The sequence below is a fragment of the Microcaecilia unicolor genome, chromosome 10 (assembly GCF_901765095.1).
Source record: "Microcaecilia unicolor chromosome 10, aMicUni1.1, whole genome shotgun sequence".
NCBI lineage: Eukaryota > Metazoa > Chordata > Amphibia > Gymnophiona > Siphonopidae > Microcaecilia > Microcaecilia unicolor.
In genome coordinates this window covers 60079052-60099623 of record NC_044040.1, presented here as the reverse complement: position 1 = coordinate 60099623, position 20572 = coordinate 60079052, and the positions used below count along the sequence as shown (strand labels likewise).

At 42.2% G+C, this 20572-nt stretch overlaps 1 protein-coding gene across 1 annotated transcript in view; it reads left to right on the top strand.

Annotated features, from left to right (window-relative positions):
• IFRD1 (interferon related developmental regulator 1) overlaps positions 1-20572 on the top strand; it is a 40546-nt gene that overhangs the window by 12637 nt on the left and 7337 nt on the right. Inside the window, exons 2-7 of the mRNA XM_030217199.1 lie at positions 11741-11845; positions 11981-12062; positions 14823-14947; positions 15639-15796; positions 19634-19684; positions 19770-19930. Coding sequence (XP_030073059.1) covers positions 11741-11845; positions 11981-12062; positions 14823-14947; positions 15639-15796; positions 19634-19684; positions 19770-19930 — 682 coding nt within the window. The remainder of the gene's footprint in view (positions 1-11740; positions 11846-11980; positions 12063-14822; positions 14948-15638; positions 15797-19633; positions 19685-19769; positions 19931-20572) is intronic.

Here is a 20572-nt window from a genome sequence, read left to right as displayed (position 1 = left end):
AGCACCAACTCTTGTGGACTCCCAGTGAGCTCTTGACAGTGAGGAAGATCCAATTGATTATGTTCCAACATGGTTATACGTTCACTTAGGAATAATATGATTTAGAGTCCAGAATTTCCTCTTGAAGCGCCCTAAAAGTATAGGATTTAGTACAGTAGAGCTCTGGATTATTAATATTTTGCTGCTTTTTTTTTTTTTTTTTTTTTTTAACTTTAAAAGCAGTAAGTGTCCAATAACGTACAGCACAATTCTCATGGAAACAAGTCAGACACAATAATGTCAATGAGACTCAATACTGCCATTTTTCAGCAGTGATATGAAATTCCAAACAATAGCACTCGGAAAATGTAAAGAACTTCTTCGTCATGTAAAAATGAGTTAACGATAAAATAGCATGTCTGCATTCTTGCTAGCAGTGTTTGTGAAAATGTGATCACAACTTGTGGTATTTGAGGCCTGCGCAGTTCTTAACCTGGTGGTGGTTAAGTTTTGCTATCAGCCTCATAGAGAAATCAGGAGGATCAGAAACTGAGGAGTTCAAATGAGTGTGGCTTCTCAACAAATCCCTCCACAAGTCCAAACTCACATACAAGACCTATCTAATGCAAACGGCTCAGGATTAATTTCATTTTCATAGGACTAAATGTCACATTATACTGTGGAAATGTTTGAAGGCTTGCTGTTGGAGTGATATAACTATTTTGTTGACTAGTTTATCTTAATTTCTGCTAGCATGTAGCATCCAGATTTCTGCTAAGGAACCAAGTATAACTTTTGCAAGTGGTGACCAAAAACAAGTTTCTAAGCTTTTTTTTGTGCTTTTAATGTAGCAGTTTTTGGTTTCCTCGCCGTGAATCGTTTTAATAATTTTTTTTTTTATTAAAGAACCATGAACAAAACACCTGATGACTGAAAAAAAGGAACATTATTTGTATTTGAATTTAAATCGCTGTTTGGCTGAATATAACTATGTTCAGGGCACTGTTTGGGGCTCAATACAGCCCTAGTCTGTATGGGAGCATTCTTTGAAAATGACCACACAGATGTTCACTTAGGGGTGGCCTAGTGATTAGTGCGGTGTACTGTGAACTAAGGGACTGGGGTTGAAATCCCACTTTAACCCTCTTAGGGCCTTGTTTACTAAGCAGCGTTATAGGTGTATTAGCGTCTTTAATGCGCGTTAACCATGTATATGCATTAACTGTGTACGTGCCTACAATATCCCTATAGGCGCCTACATGGTTAGCGTGCATGCTAATTGTAGGTGTGTTAAAATGCTAACGTGCCTTAGTAAACAGGGCCCTTAATTTGTAATTGAACTTTCCAAGTAATATACATACTATACCTGGATGTACACCACTTCTATAGCCTTTAGGCTTGTAGGTGGCTTATATTTAGGTACAGTAGATATTTTCTGTTTCTGGAGGGCTCACAATTAAAAAAAAAAAATAAAATAAAAGCTGAAGTAAGATTTAAACCTGCGTCCCAACCACTAGGCTGCTCCTTGGACTTGTTTCCTGTTTAAGAATGCCCATAATACCTGAAGCTGTCATCCCCTTTTGGTTTCGCTTTCAGGGGAGAGGGACAGCAGGCACTGGGTGATTTAAGTTTCATGCTTTAATCCCTCCAGTGAACAGCTGCTCAATCGGGGGGGCACCTTGGTGTGCCTGAAACAAGCCTAACTTGGAATGTCCTTTTTAGACATGGACACTTTCTTCTTCTTCGGTATTCACTCTTGGATGTCCAGGTTTCAGGGCCTCCCTAATTCTGCCCAAAGCACACCCACAACACGTCCCCATGCTATTTGGATGTGTTGGATGTCCCTTTTCGTCTTTGGATATTTCAAGCATATGGATGCCCACTTAAGCATTTTGAGATGTTCATATGCTTTGATAAGAAGTACCAGTGTGTGAAGCTGCTTCCAAACCCAGCACAGGTGTCTTGATGGGACAGCATACCTTTTCCATGTGCATCTGGACATTATTTTGTAATTTTAACTGCTGTAGTAGTTTGCCTGTCATGCCTGACTTCCTCCTCAATATTGTACAGGGCCAGTGTTATGGTGGTAGGCTGTATCTTGCAGCTTTGGGTGGGCGGAGGGACCTTGTAGTCTGGGAGTACAAGGCAGTTACCCTGTTATACATGCTTGACTGAGCAAGCATACAGGTTATACACAGTGCTACATCATTAAGTTAGCTGTAGAATATAGCTATACCTGGTCATATTGATGACGATTATCCGGAGATGGTTCTGTAGTAATGCAGTACTCGTCTAATGTATGTGGTGGTGATCATGATGGTTACCTCGCATTCAATAAACTCAAATAACAGAAGAATTCTCAGAATTTGAGGTGCACCGTGTAGGCACATGGTTTCTGCCACAGACCCACACAGTTGGTGCATTGGGTGTCTCTGATCGGTTTACAAATGCAGGTGAGAACTCAGCAGGTACGACTGGCTCAAATGGAGCGTCTTTTTGGCTCTTGAAAGGCCAGACCATCAACTTCAGCACTCATGGCATCGACCTCCATAGCTGCTCAGACTTCAGCGTCCACTGGGAGTGCATCGGCAGATATCAGGACTGATCAGCATCAGACCCGACCCGACATCGAGGACTCGTGCAAATTCGGCAGCATCCTCATTGGCACCAGGGGATCGAGGCTGTATGCATTGACCTCAACACAAATGCCAGGAGCACTGGGACATCACTACTGCTGATATCTGAGAAATGCTGATGCCAGGAGGAGCACTCCTTCCTCAGAGGTGCTGGAGCGAAGTCACAAAGTGGCCTGGTCCCCACCACTGGTTTGGCACCAATATTCTCATGCTGCCTCTGCTCCAGCTCCCATGCCTTTGCCAATGCCCACTTCAATGAATGGTTCCACAGCATATTCTGGGAGGAGCTGCTGCAGAGGGCTACTGCTTTGGCATCATAGGCACTTTCTCGCTACTGGATCAGCCCCGTACCCTCTCTGAGACTCCATCAATGCCAGTGCCCAGATCTTCAACACCAGTGCCTCACCAGGTGGCAACATTGATATCTGGGCAGGCAGTACCGCCTTCAACATTGGAGGAAGCTTCCTGAAGTTAGGGCTGCCACTCAGATCATGGATGTTCCACCAGACTGAGGTCAGCATAGGCTCATTCACTTTCTCTGTAGTATGGTGAAGCCGGGCTGCTCACGGGAGTCAGATGAGGATCCACATTATTTCTTGGAGTAGGAGTCGTATGGGATTCCATCTGATCCCTTTCCTCCAGAGACTGAAATCTCCACCAGAGGCACAGTTTTGTGAGGGAGAGGGCAACGGACGTCCCAGGAGCCCAGAGCAAAGATCTGTTCTGGGATATGTCTCTTCCTAAGGAAAGGGTCACAGTTCCATTACACCCTATTCTTAAGGATGCATTGAACTGGGGGTATCTCGTCACACCTAAGAAGGATCCAGTGTTGCCACAATTTGGGTTTCTGCCAGGTACTTGTGACCTGGTTGGCCACTGTTTGGAATATAGGATACTGGGCTAGATGGATCATCGGTCTGACCCAATATGGTTACTCTTAAGTATTCAGAAGGCTCCTAGATTTGGAAAGGCACAGATGCCTCAGCATCCCCGGGGCAGGAAGCATTCGTTTTGAGAGGAAGACTCTTCGGGCCTCAATGCTCATTGTCCTTATCCAGTCCTACCAGCTCTACACACGCCTTTTACTTTGGAGTCTCTGAATGGTACACCGACTCTGGCGGACTCTGTCCTTTTGGACAGACTGCAGATATTCACCAGCTGGCCAACAAGTAGATCTGGCCAGAAGCACCTATTGATATTTATGTTGCGTCCAGGCTCCCTGGAGTGGGTGTGGGGATGCACAGACTCTCGTGGCTGTATCTCTGACATTCAACTAGCAGTTCAAGAGGTTACTGGATGTGCTGTGCCGAGGGAACAACTTGTTTGGAGAGAGCAAGAGGTTGCGGACATTAAAAAGCATACAGATACAATCCACGCTCTCTCGTTGTACTCTTAGCAGCATCTTCAGCAAGAAGACTTTCAACCGGGTCTAGGTGGTGTACCTGCTTCTCTCAAAGGTGTAGGTACCCAAATTCCACTCATTCCACTTGAGCGACTCAGGCCCAGCACCCCAGGTCTCGCCAGTCCTGCCCTAAAAGTCCCAGCCGGCTCCCCAGTCAAGATCATCCATTAGCTCTTTCCACAAGCAGGTACTTGCAGAGGAACTCTCCATCCTTTTATAGGCCTGAGTAGTCTAATCCATGCCACCAGGGGAAGAAGGAAAGGGATTCGATTCGAGGTACTTGTGATCAGAAGAACAGGGGGATACTGGCCCATCGACCTAAGGGACCTGAACAAATTCTTAGTCGAAGTTTAGGATGCTTTCCCTGGTCACACTTCCTTTAATTAGGAAATCTGGCTATGCTTTATGGACTTGAAGTTTGCCTGTACTTCCAAGTTACAGTATCTCGGATTTCAAATGGGGAAATTCCACTACCGGTATTGTGTTCTGCCTTTTGGCTTGGTATCTGCACCCAGAGTTTTCACCAAGTGTCTGGCAGTAGTCGCAGCATATCTACACAGACTGGGAGTTTTATGTATTTCCCTACCTGGATGATGCGCTGGTCAATGAGGATGACTATTCAGATGTTGGAGCTACTGGGGTTTGTCATCAGTTACCCCGTCTCATCTACACCCAGTTCGTCAATTGGAGAACATAGGAGCCCCACTACATACAGCATGGACCTGGGCCTTCCCTTCTCAAGAGCAGATACCTTAGTAACACTTGCTTTGCAGGTCCACAGCAACCAAATGTTGAGACTGATGGGCTGCATGGTCTCCACCATGCACATTGGTCCTATGGTATAGTTCCACTTGAGAGAAGCTCAGTGGACCTAGCTTCCCAGTGGTCTCAGGTGACGGGGAAGCTAACAGTTGCCATTCGCATACCATCAGAACTGGCCAACACCCTTCTCTGATGGACAGTTTGGTCTAACTTATACTTCCAAATTCCACTTCTTTGGAATGTTTTGATGACAGATGCATCCAATCTGGGTTTGGGTGCATGTGTAGATGGATTTCACACTTGGGGCCAGTGGGCCACTCAGGAGGTTCAGTTCCACATCAGGGTTCTCGAGCTCAGGTCTACTTGGATTGCTCTAAAGGCTTTCAGAACTCATTGTTCAAACAACCAGGTTGCAATGTTCTGTGTCAACAAGCAGAGGGGTATGAGAGCTTACCCCTTGTGGCAGTGAGCTGGCACAGGATGGACCTCCATGCTTCTTACCTACCCAGCAAGAGCTGCCTGTCAGACTGAGCAGGATACTGCAACCACACGAGTGGTCTCAACATGGGCATAGCCTGGAAGATCTTCCAAGAGTGGGGCACCTCCTCAGTGGATCTTTTCAACACTCATCTCAACAAGGTCCTTGGTTCTGCTCTAGTCATATGGCAGACTAGCATCAGATGCCTTTCTCTTACATTGGGGAGAGGCTTCTATATGCATATCTCATAAGAAGGCTTTGCTAAACTCAGGCAAGATCAGGGCACCACAATTGTATTCACTCCTTACTGGCCACGACAGATCTGGCTCCCTCTTCTGGAGTTGTCCTCCTTAGATCTGTGGAGATTGGACCGTTTTCTAACCCTTGTAACAGAACCAGAGTTCCCTACTGCATCCAACCTTTAATCCCTGACCCTCACAGGTTGGATGTTGAGAGCATGGAACTTGAAACAGATTGCCTGAGGGTGTCTCCCGTATCTTGCTGGCTAAAATTTATGAAAAGTTTGCTTCAGAGGCAAACTCACTAAGAACACTTTCAGGTACATCAAACAGAAAATCTGTGAGGGAATCTGTGGGACCATTAGATAATGGAGGAAAAGGCTGTAGCAGACAGAATTTTTGCTTATGTCTTACAGAAGATGTAAGTACCTATTTTTAAGGGTGATGTGGAGGAACTGAAATATCAGTGAACCTGGAAGATGTGCTGAGCCAAATTGACCTGGACCAGATGGTATGCATGTTAGGTACTGAAAGAACTCAACCATGAAACTGTTAAAATTATTCATAGTACTTGAAGATTGGAGTGTGGCCAACGTAACCACTGATTTTTGAAAATGATGGCCGGCCGCCCCCCCCCCCCCCCCCTTTTTTATAAGGCTTAGAACTCGTATTCAGAGCTAAGGAAAATTACAGAATGATTCTCTGTTTAGGTAAACAAGCCATACTGTGGGAGCATGGTCACATGCTGAACTCCGAAAACAAGCACCATCCTCCTCTTCACATACGAAATTAATTAGAGTTGTGTCTTATCTTCTGCATTCCAACTTATTTTCACACAATCAAAGTTAACCAATCATTTTTAAACAGAATTACTTCTAATCAACAATACAGACCCCGAGTGCACTGGTCGGTCAAGACATCTTTAAAATTCACTTTTATTAGAACTTGTGACCTGGATTGGCCACTGCAGGTAACCAGGATACTGGGCTCGATGGATCTTTGATGATAACCAGTAATAACAAGTTTGTCATGTGTAGAAGTACTTAAACAGTAACACAGTAAACTGTCAGATAAAGGCCTTTATGGTCTGCCTAACAGGTGGCCAGAGATACTGTACAACTTCCTTGTGTTTGGCATACCAAATGCATGACCCTACATATTTAGCACTAAATCTTGGCCAAATTCTGGACTATTTTTGAACATTGCTAGATCCCTCATGTTTATACTATTGTAGATCTTGATGTCATCCACAAAATAGCCAAACATTAGACAGCCCTTCTACAATATTACTTGCAAAAGAATGTTTAAAAAAACACCTCATCCCTGCAGCACACAATTGGTAGTACTCTATTCCTCAAACTCATTTACTATACTCTTATCATCTACTCACCCAGTTTGTAAACCACTTAGGGCCCATACTAAGGGTGCTCACTTAAGTTGCCTGTGCAAAACTCTCAGGCTTTGCTGAAATCTAATTACATCTAGCTTTCTCCCTCAAACAGTCTGGTGTTCCTGACTTGCCATCAAAACATTAATCAGATTTGTTGACAAGACTTCATTGTATGTATCCTTGTCTGTGAGTGAAACTAAGTTACTTCCATTAAATGCCTGGTTGAAGCTTTCACCTGCTTCCTGAAGTAGAGATAAGTCTTGTGATAAGACTTTCAGGCAGAGAAAACCATGCTGCCTCGGGTCCTGCAAGCCATTGGACTGAAAAAATCAACCTAATTTGAAATGCTGAGTTGTATAGTTTCCATAGTTCATGTAGTCTGTTTCATCTCAATATTAGGCTGCAGTTGGGAACGGAAGTATAGGTTGAATCAAACACTTAACCTGCAAGGTCTTTTTGGCAAATCTGAAAGCCATGTCATGGTGGAGGACCACAGAATCAACCTTCCCAAAGGATACCCCTTTGTCCCTCAGCAGTGTTGTACAATTGCCACAGATGCATGGAACATCTAGGAAGCTCACCTCAGCCTACAGTATACACAGTGTGTGAGTCAAGCTAGGATTTAGCTCCAGAGGACCAATGTGGCAGAGAAGTATTTTACTCAGTATGTATTTGGACACCAGTGTGGGGAGCAGGATCCTTTAACTATAATGAGGTAGCATAGGATACAGAACTTCATGATTCATGACAGCCTTATCTAGGCCACCTGCACATCCATAAAACCAGGTAGCAGTCATTCTGACTTCAAGCTCATGAGTAGTCACAAAATCCAAAAGTGATGCAAGCCATCTTGATATAAGGATTCCACAAAGTCTTATACACTTACAGCAAACAGAGTTGCCTTTGCTTAAGGTAAATATCTTATCTAATTTGCATTCTACAGGATGCACCAGCAATGAACTAGGTTTGGTACTTTTTTATTTACTGTCTCTGCGGTACAAGCAAAGTAGTTGACCTATTGCATTCAAGCACTTTTGTTGTCCCTAGTGGGCTCACAATCTCTTCTTGTATCTGGGGCAATGGAGGGTTAAGTGATTTGCCCGAGATTGCAGTGAGCCACAGTGGGAATTGAACCCACGTCCTTGATTCTCTGCCCACTGCACTACTCTGCTCCTTTTCCTTTGTGTCCTTTCATAACCACAGTCAGATCAGGTGCATAGACCCATGTTGACACAGAACTGGCTTCAAGACCTTATCAGTTTAGCCTCCACTCAGATAGTGAATGTTTCAACCTTATTACAAAATCGGGGTGCTGTTGCATCCAGTCTTGTATGGGGATTTTTTTTTTTTCTTCCTGACTTACCACCTTAATTCAAGACTTAAATAGCAGTAAACTTCTATGAAGATCTAATCCTTCAAATGATAGCTTTCTGTCTGGGCTTCTGCACAAGGTTGATAACATGTTACCTCTATCAATCGGGTCTTTAAATGTCCTCTTGTCAGAGTGCACCTTACCATATGTGCTTATGTCCTCAGACGCAGCTTCTTGGTGTCTCAGTTCTTTAGGCTTCCTTTTCATATAAAACCTTCAAAAGCCACCAGCCCATAGGATTTGAGCATTATGCTTCTCTCATGAAACACTTTACAGATAGGATTCCATCAGCTCAAGTTCTGACAGGTACTTTAGCTGGTAGTCCTGACCTCTGCCAGAAAGCTGAATGATCTTGAAGCTTTAGTCCATGCACAATTTCATGACATAAGGTGGTCTTAGAGACATCCTAACTTCTCCCAAAAGTAGTTGCATCCTTTTATATTAAGTTCCTTAAGCACTGATACAACTGCAGACAAACTCTCACTAAAAATAGACAGTGTTCAAAGGCTTCAACTTTGTGTTCTATTCCTGTGCCAAAGCATAATCCTGAGATACTGTCATTGTATTCAATAAGCTTAGCTGCTATTTCTATAATGGCTGAGCCATTGCTACTGTAGATCTGCCTTCAACACTGGAGCATCTGCAAAGCAGCTACTTGATCCCTGCTCAGTACTTTAGTACATACATTGCTGCACTGCTTGACCAAAAGCATATCCAGGCACTAGTTAGTCAATATTAACTAGTTGACGTCTTGTAGCAACAGTGGGTGCTCCCTCAACAGTGGGTTAAGTCTTCTGAGACTGCAGCAACTTTGAGCTCAGTCAGCCACGTATGTGGCTTGAGTCTTGCTTTTCAACTGAGGCAAATTGCTCATCTGTAGAAGGTGCTCTCTGCAGAGGGCAGGATCAGTTGGACAGTGTTGCCATCTCTGAGCTCATAAGCTTTAAACTGAAGGAAATGGTGCACCCTGAAGGGTTGTGCATGGTCATAGCATTACCTTATTTCTGAACTCTGGGAGAGGAGTTCTATCAGGGTGCTATTGGATGACCTCACCCACCTGTCTGCTGTGTAAGCAACACCTGTTAACAGGTAAGCCAACATTCACTTTATTGCTTGGAAAGCCCCCAGATGAGAGGTGGCCAAATTTCAGTAATACCCATCCCTAGAAAGCCAGTTCATTTGCATAAGTTACTTGTATCTAAAGTACTATATTTTTGGCAAATTACTGCATCAGTATAAAATCTAGCAGGTTACTGAATGGTTTTAATGTATTCATTTCAGTAATGTAACCCTTTTGCTTAAAGGGAGTAGTGAAAAGGCTCCCGATCAGCTTTGTTATAAAGCTTACTTTAGTTGACATAAACATGTTTAGTAACTCTTAACAATTTAAGGAGATTGTGTTTGAGTTTCACTGAGATGACTCATTGCATTCAATGTCCAAAGTGAACCATTAGAAGCAATGGGATAAATGCGTTTAAAATCTGTTCTAGCTAACAGATCTGTTATGGGATCCACCATTTAATCCTAATGTTCATTCCATTCCCATAGCCTGAGTGGCATGCTCATTATCTCCCTCCCATTCTTTTCCAAAAAAGACCCTTATCAAGAACCCTTTTACTCATTGGCAGACTGGCAGCCGATCCTTGATCCACAACTTTGCAGAATTTACCCTTTGAGCCTGAACTTCCAATATGTCTGTTCCAGATCTCTGGCACAGTAATGTTACATCCATTTACAAGCAGGACAGTGACCTTGTGGATTGCCTGGTTAGCTAGCAAGTCATTTTAGTAGCTGGCTTCTGTTTGAAAATGCAGCTTTTAAAAACCAGTATAGTGTAAAACTGCACTCAGTGCCATGGAGGAGTAAGCTACTGGCAAAACACCTTATCCAGAGAACCACAAAAGCCAGGATTCAAATCCACTGACAGATTGTAAAAGCCATCCAGGAATAGATATGCTACTGTAAGGTATGAGATAATAAATTATGTAACTCTTTGCATGTTGAGTTTCTGTTCATGCATCAAAGGTCTAGAAAGGAAGGTTGAGCTTGCAATTTATCCTTAATCATCATACTGTGCCTTTAAAGCAATGATATGATATGGGTGGGGTAGGATTGTTGCCAAAACTTAAATTGGCTGTAATTTGATAACAGATGACTGTGTTCACTCACTTCTGCATACTGATTAGTAAAAGGATGTGTCCCTTACTGCACCCAGCTGTAATTGACATGCCATCTCACTAATACTTTTAAAGTTATGAGAATATTTTACACTAAAGCCATGTAGTTATCTAAAGTGTGCTTGGTGTACCTATATGCTTACATAATGTATACATAAACCATGTGAATAAGCATCAATTAAATTACATATGTCACTGTTCATGAACTTGCAGAATCTTAAAACGTTGGCTTTATTCAGCCATTGACAATACATCTTGTACGACATTCATGCTAAATTTTTGAACATAAACATGATCCTTGTACTTAAAGGATTATTCTGTATCTAAGGATTACAAGAATGGCTCTCAACTATGTTTCTATTTTTAATGGAGGAAAAGACTTCAGTAGCTCTGCCTTCGCTGTGCATGGAGAAAATGCAGGCTTGTGTGTATCTAATATCAATTACTTAATTGTAATTCTAAAATACACTTCGAACTCGTCATTAGTCAAAAAACCTCCAAAAGAGGGACTAATTTTGCCTCCTAACTAGTCTCTTATAAAGTCTGTCTAGATGTAAATCTCTCAGTTGAGATCACCACTTTATCTGAATTGTAGCTGGGATTTACAGGTACGCTCTACAGAAAGCTTCTGTTTCGCTTCCGCTTCTTAAGGAGCTGAACCCTCGGCTACTGGTGTCTCCTCGACTAGAGCCCATCCGATTTACATTACTTTAGATCTTTGTGGTTATAGAAGAGGTGTCATGAGAAACATGCAAATCATTGTAAATTAATTGAAGGCCTAATGAGCTGGTAAACTTATAGAAGGGTGGCCAAAACTTTCACTTGCCATATGACTCTACAAAATGCATGATTTGAGTTTAATGAAGTTAAAACACTGAATGCTTTGTTTTTAAGGTTATACCATGTAGAGGGTTTGGCTTCTGCTCACTGAGGAATCGTTGAACTCTAGGTTTTGACCAGGGTGTTTAAACTGTGCACATATTCAAAACCCCCATCATTACCCATTTTCATATGCACTTTTTCAGGAGCTGCCTGCAACTTTTTTTTTTTGGTTGGTAAAGTGTGTTCTAGGACCATTGTAAAGATCACACCAGAAAACAGCATGTGCCTTAAGTTGTTTGTTTGTACCCAGGCATCTGGATAAACCACATGGCCTATCTGATTTCATGTCACAGCTTGTTTTTATAAAGTTCCTTGGAATCTGTACCAGACATTTTTATGGCATCACTGGTTCTACATGTTCTTTAAGATATAATGATCTTGAGTTATGCATTCCCTTGGGTAACTTGTGAACTATTTTTACAGGTGGCCAGCAAAGGAATGTGCAGCCTTTTAGTGATGAGGATGCATCTATTGAAACCATGAGTCACTGCAGTAGCTTCAGTGACGCTGCTAGCTTTACGGATGAAGGTAGGTACTAGTCATTCAGATTGTTAACTAATGCTTGTGATGGGGATGATGGTACATTCTGCATTGTAGGCTATAAATGAAAATGGCTTTCTGAGCAAGCTGGTCTCTTATTCAAAAATTTGCTTCATGTTTCAGGACCTGAAGTTGATGAGGAAGCAACGCAAGAAGATTTTGAATATAAGTTGAAGGGATTTGTAGACCTTACGTTAGATAAGAGGTATGGAAATGATATTCATAGCATAGACGTGCAGCCATTGGACTATAGTTAATACACTGACCCTCTAATTCTGTAAATGGTGCTCACAAGTTATGCACTCGATTGCACTTGACTAGTACCACTTATGCATGCAACTTAAGTACTTAATTGGCCATTGTCACTTTGCTATCTGTTGGCCTTAAATAGCGCTAATGTGCAATTTACATGCATAAGTGCATTATGACCATATTCTGTAAAATGCATGTAACTGAATGGGTATTCACTTGGGAAGGGCCTAGATGGGGCATGGGCATCTGTCCTTGAGCATTTTTTTTTTTAATAGAATACTAATAACTATGTGTACCACAGGCAGAGCTAGGCAGTGTACAGTCTAAACACACAAGGAACTACAATTTTAAATAAGAAAGAAATGGGACAAGTTATAAACAAAGATAAGAGCAGTAAGTGGGGCAGAGAGGAGAGGTAACAACAAGGAAGGGTACTGATATCCAGATCAATCAAGTGCCATTAACAGTTGCCATAGACATGGTTGTAGTTAAATGTTGATGTGTTATTCTATAACAGCAATTATTTGCTTAATTGCCATATTACTGTATAAAATTGGAGCCTACATACAAATTTATAATTTTAGGCCAACTTTTTTGAATTAATTCCTAAGTGTTTTATGGGAGAGTTAAAATAACAGAGCCCTGAAATCAAGTGAGGTGTGTGTCTGAAGTAGTGACCAATAGTGTCAAAAGCAGTAGACGGCTCAAGGATGCAGATTGAGTAAAGGCCATTAGATCTGTCCTGGTACAGGTCACTGGAGACATTAGCAAGGCCTGTTTCTGTAGAATGTAGAAGGTTAAAGCCAGATTATAGTGGATCAAGAATAGGTTTCGATAAAGCAAGGCAAAACAGCAGTGAATAGTAGCTTGCATACAACAAAAGGGAGGAGAGAGAAGGGCAGGTAGGGTTCAGTGGAGGTTTGAGTGGTATAACTTTCAAGACAGACAAAACTGAGTAGAAAATGTGATCAGGAACAAGTGGTGAGTTTGAAGGAGGAAAGATGTGAAGCTCCCTCTTTCCTAATTTTAGAAAAGGAAGAAGGTGGTAGGGACTGGGGGGAAGGGGAAAAGGAAGTGACCTGACAGAACACAGATTAACCTTGTCATAGAAGTACTCAGCCATAGTTTGGGCAGAAAGAGAAAGGGGAGGATTGGAGATACAGGTATAGCAGGGAGTTCAGTATGGGGAAAGACAGCAAGAGTTGGCAAGTATTATCAAATGGACACTTCTCTTGGTGGGCAAGAGCAGACTAGAAGGTAAGATTTGAAATTCATGAAATCCACATGAGGACAAGATTTCAGACAAGGTACTCTATGGCACAGGAACATAGCTAGTGCATTCCAGAGATCCCAAGGCTATGGGGTTTGGCACACTTTAGAGCAAGCATGGGAGGAGCAGTGTCTAGAGCAGAGAGTAGTATAGGAATACAAGCCTCATTGGCACACTTGGAAAAGAGTACAAGTCAATAGCTTGAAGATTCCTAAATGTGTTGGTTATTGAATGTGACTGAAGGATTTTGTATTTTTTTCCTCTAAGGCCTCAGGATGGCCATTTTGTGGTCATCTTGGAAGCCTACGATGACCTCACAGGCCAGTTGGTAGGTCGTCATCTGCTGTTATCTCAGGGGCCAGGGCTTCTGCACAAAGATCGATTGGGGATTAAAAGACAAACATTATGCATGTCGACTGTCTGAATACTGACTGCACCATTCCTTAGACTGGTGATCCATTTGAAAGCTCAGGTCTCTGCATCTGTTGGTAGGGTGGCATAACCCATCAGTCTGAACCATGAACACTAGCCACAAATGTTTGCTCTTACTACTAGACCAGTCCAAAGTAGTAATGAGCCATTTATGCAAATTGCCAACATCTAAAAACCAGGGAGCTGGCCAAGGCCTATTTGAACATCTTTGCTCTTCTCTGCCAAAATCTAGAGCAAGTTCTCTCAATGTTAATTGTTAATTATTTTGCTGTTGTGGGCATCATTATTCCTTTAGTAGTTGCTCTTCCATAAGCCTACAAATAGGAATACACACCCAGTATTGATGGCAAGTTAATATGGTTGTCAATTACAAGCTTAAGTCTTAGGTTTGTTAACGCAAGTTTGCAACAGATTTCAGTTTGATTGGAACACTTGTAATCTCCATCTAGCTATAGCTTCAGAATTGGGTAGGTTATAAAACTGCACCAAATTTGACTTTAGAAAAGTTTAGGTAGCACAACCCCACTCCTGATTTCATTGGTTACCAATAAGCCAGAATTTTGTTGAAACTTTGTAATGGCCTAGCTCCCCTGAATATGCTTAGAATTGATTTTTGACTTTCATATGAGGCATGTGAACAATGTGTTTTCCATCCCCTCAGGATTATTCTCGCATGCATAGCTTGGATAAGCTTAATTATAAAACTGTATATAGAAGTTTGCCACTTGAAATAGTGTGAGGGATTATAAGTAGACCTGGTTAACTACTTCCCAATTCACAGGTTATTTACTAGGGGGGAAATTTTTGTAGAAGTGGATGGCTGTTTGCATCATGGTGTGATTGTATGGATTGTCCAGTCCCTAAAACTTTTTGGTGGGAATTGTTTTTAACAAGCAAAGCTGAAACTGCACATCCTAAAAATACCATCTGGTGGGTGGCATAAGACATCCTGTTAGAACTGGGTTTGAGATGCTTAAATGTATTGCCTTTTTTTTTTTTTTTCTTTAACAGTGCAAAGACAAGGCAGGCAGCCCTTGATGGTCTCAAAAATGCCCTGGCAACTAAGATTCTATATGAGTTTATTCTGGAGCGAAGAATGACTTTAACGGATAGCATAGAACGCTGTCTAAAGAAAGGTAATTGAAGTGTAATGGCATTAATCCTTGGTCCTGGTCAAACAAATACCGCTACTCTTTTTGGGGAAAGGTGCTGTCCTAACTGTCTGTTATCTAACTCTGGGTTTCGGGGGATTTTCTAGTCTGGGGGAGGTGGCCAGTTGCCGAGAATGAAGTCCAAATAGACTTTTTTTTTTTTTTATGTGTTTGTTTTTCATTTCCATATGAGTTGGTTTTGAGAACACAGATGCACTGTTGGGCTTTAGGGTATACTGGATTTGAATGTGAAGCTTAGTCTCAGGTCTAGGAAGTCTCTAGGCTTTCTTACGTTCATGTAGGAATTGGTGTAAGCAGGAGAGGAGGTGTGTAAATCAGGTCTATGAAATGAATAAAATATTACTTGCCTAAGCTGCCTGTGAAAGGGTGCTCAAAACAGATGGGTTTTCCTTTGGAGAAATGAACTGAAAATATGCAACTGTTTCGTGTGGGCTCTGTCTCTAGATAAATGTAACTTAAATTCAGGATGGAGCCTGAAGCATTTGTACCGTTCCTAAATTGTTCTGCATTGCAGTTCCTGGATTTATTTATAGGGTTTTAAAAACTGTTTTTGTTGTAGCTTAGCTACACAAAAGGTGTGAGCCAGATACTTCAGGTACAGAAGTATTTGCTCATTCTGCATGGATGTGATGGTTGACATCCTTGTCTTTCTCAGGTAAGAGTGATGAGCAGCGAACTGCGGCTGCACTGGCATGTCTCCTCTGTTCTCAGCTGGGTGCAGGAATTGAGAGTGAGGAGGTGTTTCGAACTCTACAGCCAGTGCTGAAGAACAGAATCTGTGATGGAACAGCTAATGTGCAGGCACGACAGGCCGTAAGTATTATAGGAGCAGAATGTGAACTTGCATGTGGATGTCACATGAATTCTAAACAGAATACAAGATTGGTGCTGTTCAGTGTAATCCATCTTTTAACCTGCTTCTGATAATTTTAAACCTTGGCTAAAACAGGATGTTAATGATTTGGTAATGTGAATTGAATGACTTATTTCAGTGGTAGCTGGTATAACAATTGATAGACAAGGCACCTTTTTAGACAAATCAATTTAAGGCATGAGCTTTGGAATATCGGTCCATGTCCTCACTCCTGCATCAGATAATCTATTAGATGCCACCTGCCTCTGTCAGCTTTGCTGCTTACAGTAGGGTGATGCAGTCTATACCAAAATATATCCTCTATTTTGTGTAGTGGGGGCATCTAGGTCATATATAGATAAGGCCTTTTTAAAGCTTGATTCGGGGATAAACTTTTTTTTTTTTTTTTTTTTTCTTTCCCTTCAGAGCTGTGTTCAGCCTTTTTCTCTTGTCATGTTTCCTTTTTCACTTAAATCTGGGCAGTTACTCTTTACACTTTGGCCAACCCTACCAAAATAACAGCTGCTGACCCTCCATCCGCTGGCCACACTGTCTCTGGGACACATGTTCTGCTTAATATTTCTAAGCAGAATGCCTGGTTTCTATTTTATAGGGAGAGCAAGTGACTATAGACATCTACTATAATAAAAAGCACCTCCAACGTTCTGAAGCTGACTCCGTGGCAGTGAAGGGTTCGTGCTGCCTGCTGTATCCATCTCCTGTCCTGACGTTTGCGTGCTTCCTGATTAGTCACAACCAGCAGTGACCAATCACTGGAAGGGAACGCTGCAGAGTTGCCAGGCAAAGGAACGTGACATCACACGCATGAGGGTGTCGTCATCCCTCCCTTCCAGTTCCAGGCCCCCTCCCTCCGAATTTTAAGTCAGCTTCACTTATCAAGTTAGGTTTATGGCGGCCAGCAGCAGCGGTAAAAGGTGTGCAGGCTTGGCCCTTCTCTCTCCGAGCTCTGGTCCCACCTTGCGGAAACAGGAAATGAGGGCGGGACCAGAGCTGAGAGAGAAGGGCTGAGCCTGCACACCTTTTACCGCTGCTGACGGCCGCCGTAACCCCGACTTGGTAAGTGAAGATGACAGAAAATTCGGAGGGAGGGGGGCCTGTCTTTCTGTCTCTATATGGGTATGGAGATATATATCTAGAAATACAGTGTTCAAATTGTACAGGGCAGATCAAAACAGGTCTTTTTTACTACTTTACCAATAAACCAGAATCCTTGATCTGCCCTGTACAATTTGAACACTGTATTTATAGGCTTTCTCCCATTTTTATTGCAATTTGTATTCCAAAATCCACTGATAGCTTACACACTAACACTGCAAGATAAATTGATCTTAAGCTTAAGGTGCCTGCTTGAAATAAAACTAAATCCTTCTCTAGTCAAACCATGTTTTAATATAGGTATTTCTTCTGACTATTGGTGGAGCACTGAAGCTCTTAACTGTAAAATGGAGTGGCGTATGCTACCTGTGAGCATATTGTGGCAGGACATTACTCATGGGATTAACTTTTTTTATTTCCCCCCCCCCCCCCAGTTGCCTTGTGTTTTTGTAGTTGGGTATTTCTCAGGATACCATTCCTTTCATCTGTCCCCAGTTTCCTGGGACAGTCAGGCACCCTTATGGTGGCTCCTCATAGACCAATTAGTTGCTAGAATGTTTATTTCTGTGGACATGAAAGGCTTAACTAGAGCACAGTGGATGTCCTGGAGATCAAACCAGAGGTTTTGTCAGGTCTGAGCCCCTGGGTTAGAGGGTGACTTAACACATGATACTTATAGCAAATCTTAGCTTAATTCACATTAGGGCTTTATATACACTCATGGCGAGCATGCTGATTTAGCCAGCAGTGTACACGTTAGTAGTTTTACACAAGCAGATTTTTCACATTTTGTTTCAGGGCTATTAACATGCCACCATTTCCTTTTAAAATACTTGATCTATAAATGTTTTTATATGGGCTTTGAATATATTTCTTGTAATGTATAAGCTCAATTACTAGAGTATACTTGCTCCTAGTTGGAGCAAGCATCACTAGCAGGCTAGTAGCAGTAGTACCCAGTCCCAGACACAAAGGCAGGCGAGAGGCAGTGCTGCCGTGCTGAACCTGGATTCTTCCTTGTCTTTTTGACTTCAACCTCCTCCACTCAGGCCAGGGTGATGGTGACTCCTCCTGCGCTATTGGTGGTCAGGGAGGGGACTACGCTCTGAGTTTGAGGAAGGACGACTGCATGATTCTACAGTAAAACAATGGTAGGTGTTTTTACCGCAGGGGTTATTACTGTTCCCCGCAGGGCAGGAAAATAGCCGCCGTTTGCACTTGTAGTAAAAATCTGGAAATTATTAGTGTTCCTGCGGGTTTACCACATTTTCCCGCGCCTATGTCCTTCTCTAGGGCTGAGGCAGAGACTCAAATTAGAGCCTTGCGTGGATGTCAGTGTGTGGCTTGTACTGTAAGTGTAATACCCTAGAATGCAGTAAATGATACTTTGTGCATAACCCTGGAGTATGCCAGATGCATGTCCTAAATAGCACAGGATGCTAGAAATTAGGAAAGAGCTGGTAAATAAGATGAACAATACTGTGCTTTTATTTCTCCATGATGGGACCTCGCCTTGAGTATTGCATTCCATTCTGGTTGTTGTATCTCAAAGCTATAGTGGAATTAGAAAAGGTTCAAAGAGCAACCAAAATGATTAAGGGGATGGAACTCTCCTCATTTGAGATCAGGCTAAAGAAGTTAGGGCTCTTCAGCTTGGAAAAGATACTGCTGAGGGGCAATATGATTGAGTTATACAAAATTGATTGGCGAAGAATGGCTAAATGTAAATCTTACCTTTTTCAAAAATTACAAAGACGGGGGGTACTCAATGCAGTTGCATGGAAATAACTTTTAAAACGAATAAGGGGGAATAGTTAAGCTCAGCAGCTCTTTGTCAGAAGATGTGGTAACAGTGCCTAGCATATCTGGGCTTTAAAAAAAAAAGTTTGGACAAAGTTCCTGAAGGAAAAGTCCATAGTCTGCTGTTTGGCACATGAGCAAGCCACTGCTTGCCCTGGGATTGGTAGCATGGAGTGTTGCTACTATTTGGGTTTCTTGTAACCTGGATTGGCCATTGTTGGAAACAGGATACTGGGCTAGATGGACCATTGGTCATACCCAGTATGGCTGCTATTATGTCTGTTTTGTGGTAAGAGCATTGTCTTGTGCACATGTCCAAACCAAATTGGTGAATTTCAGCACATAATTGCTTGTTCTGTTCCTAAATATGAGCCTTGCAAAAATTTTTGCCCTTAATATTTGCCTCATTTAGGCACAGATCAGGCACCTTCGTGTTCATTTAATTTTAGTATTCAGATACACGTTACCATTAAACTGTCAGGCTTCCTTATTGCTTGCAAAAGAAGACATAACACCACTTAAATGTGAAAAAAGTAATCTTTCTACTAAACATTCCACACAGCCTCAGTGAAAAACTTCTTGCATTTTGCATGTCAAAAGTGGGTGGAATACTCTTTGCATTGCACAGAATACTTTAATTAAGTTAGCATACATTTTAATATGAGCCATTTGCACACAAGCTAATGCTTGTACACAATTTCTTTCTGCATTGTTTTGGCATGCACAACTCATGTTCAATCCACAGTAAACCCAAGGGTTTTCTGCATCAGCGCCCCCCCCCCCCCCCCCCCCCAAGAGTGTAAGTTAAATGCTTGATGCCATATGTTAAAATCAGAACTGTCAATGAAGTGTTAAGTGAAACAAATCTCTTCTGTTTTTAGTGTGTAACAGCTTATGGACTTTGCTGTTTCATTGCTACTGATGATATTACTGTAAGTATGACTTATGTATAATTTATAGCCTTGTGGGAAGGCAGGAGGGCTGCAATTGAGGTTCAGCTTTTCCATTTATACCTAGGATTTGTATACAACCATGGAATGCTTGGAGAGTCTCTTCACTAAATCCTATCAGAAAGAGAAGGTGACGACCAGCACAGCCCTGCACACCCAATCCCTCCTTACATGGGCACTCTTGCTAACAATCTGCCCAACTGCTGAAGTAAAGAAGAAACTTGAAATGTACGTATGATATGGTCAAGCTATATATATCTTAGCAAGTCCCAGAAAGCTACATACAGAGTCTGAAGCATTGTGACAATTTCATAGCAAGGTATTTCTGCCAGAACTTTCATCAGAATACTGGGGAAGGCAAATGGCAGTAACTCCTTCGGAAAGACTAGGCATGGGGAACATGCTACCTATGGCTAGCTTAAGGAGAGACCTGGTTTAGAGCAGAGAGGAATAGGTAAATTCAGTATGAAAATAATGTAAAGATTTGCAGGCGCAAGGAATAGGCTTAATATCTGACCAGCAAAGTGAAAGTGGGATATGGTGTCCAGTGTGTTCTACCAGGATTAAGTGAAGCAAGCAGCACCCGTCTGGACACGAAAGGCAAGGCCTTTTGTACTAAGGCTCTGTACAAGTCAAAGCATGAAATTGTGGCCCTAAACAGTGTGTGTCGGAGACTTGTAGATGTTTAAATAAGATTCTGGTTATCTATATGGATTGAGGCAGGTGAACTTGCTTATCAGGCCAAAGTGTTGCTTTGATGCCTTGCCTGGGAAGAAGATATTTTGTCCTAGATATTGGAAGCCGACAACTTGCAGGATGGCTATACTGAAAATCATTAGTTTACCAACATTACCAGTGGTAATGGAGGGT